General features: G+C 59.3%; 1 protein-coding gene across 1 annotated transcript in view; it reads left to right on the plus strand.

Moving 5' to 3' along the window:
• The first annotated feature begins 445 nt into the window (after positions 1 to 445).
• The window catches only part of LOC103810581 (avidin-like), a 1733-nt gene continuing 1672 nt past the window's right edge, over positions 446 to 506 (plus strand). The window contains exon 1 of the mRNA XM_009083488.1: positions 446 to 493. Within this exon, the coding sequence (XP_009081736.1) occupies positions 446 to 493 (48 nt within the window). The remainder of the gene's footprint in view (positions 494 to 506) is intronic.

Below are 506 nucleotides of genomic sequence, written 5' to 3' on the forward strand. Positions count from 1 at the left end.
GCCAGCGGCGGGGATGAGCCCCTTCAGGAAGACACACCAGTTGCCAGTGCAGTAGAGCAGAGCTGGTCAGTTTGTGCTTACTGTAGCTCTGCGTTTGGGTGGCAGCACAGGAACAGTGGCAGTGGGACAAGTGCCAGACTGTGCTCACTCCCAGGACCCTGGCAGTGGGCAAGAAACAGGCTGGCAGAGCCTCTTGGATAGCAGAGGTACAAACTATCCCTAAGTCCCCACCTCTCTGCATAGCCGGGATCATCTGCACATTCCTCCAGCACTGTACAGGTCACACAGACCTCCTCACCTCGCCTGGCCTGGGCACCCTGACATCGGCCGCTTGTCCCGTGGCTGCCAGCCCAGTGCTGGTGGGGCTCCAGTTACAGCCTTATAAAGGGGTTTGGGATGCAGGGCAGGAAGAGACCTGTGCCGAGCATTTCATAGGTCTGCAGCCATGGAGAGTGGCACTTTCACCCTGGTCCTCGCTCTGGCCCTGGCTGCAGTGTGTGTTTCCC

The sequence above is a fragment of the Acanthisitta chloris genome, unplaced genomic scaffold (assembly GCF_000695815.1).
Source record: "Acanthisitta chloris isolate BGI_N310 unplaced genomic scaffold, ASM69581v1 scaffold11751, whole genome shotgun sequence".
Lineage (NCBI taxonomy): Eukaryota > Metazoa > Chordata > Aves > Passeriformes > Acanthisittidae > Acanthisitta > Acanthisitta chloris.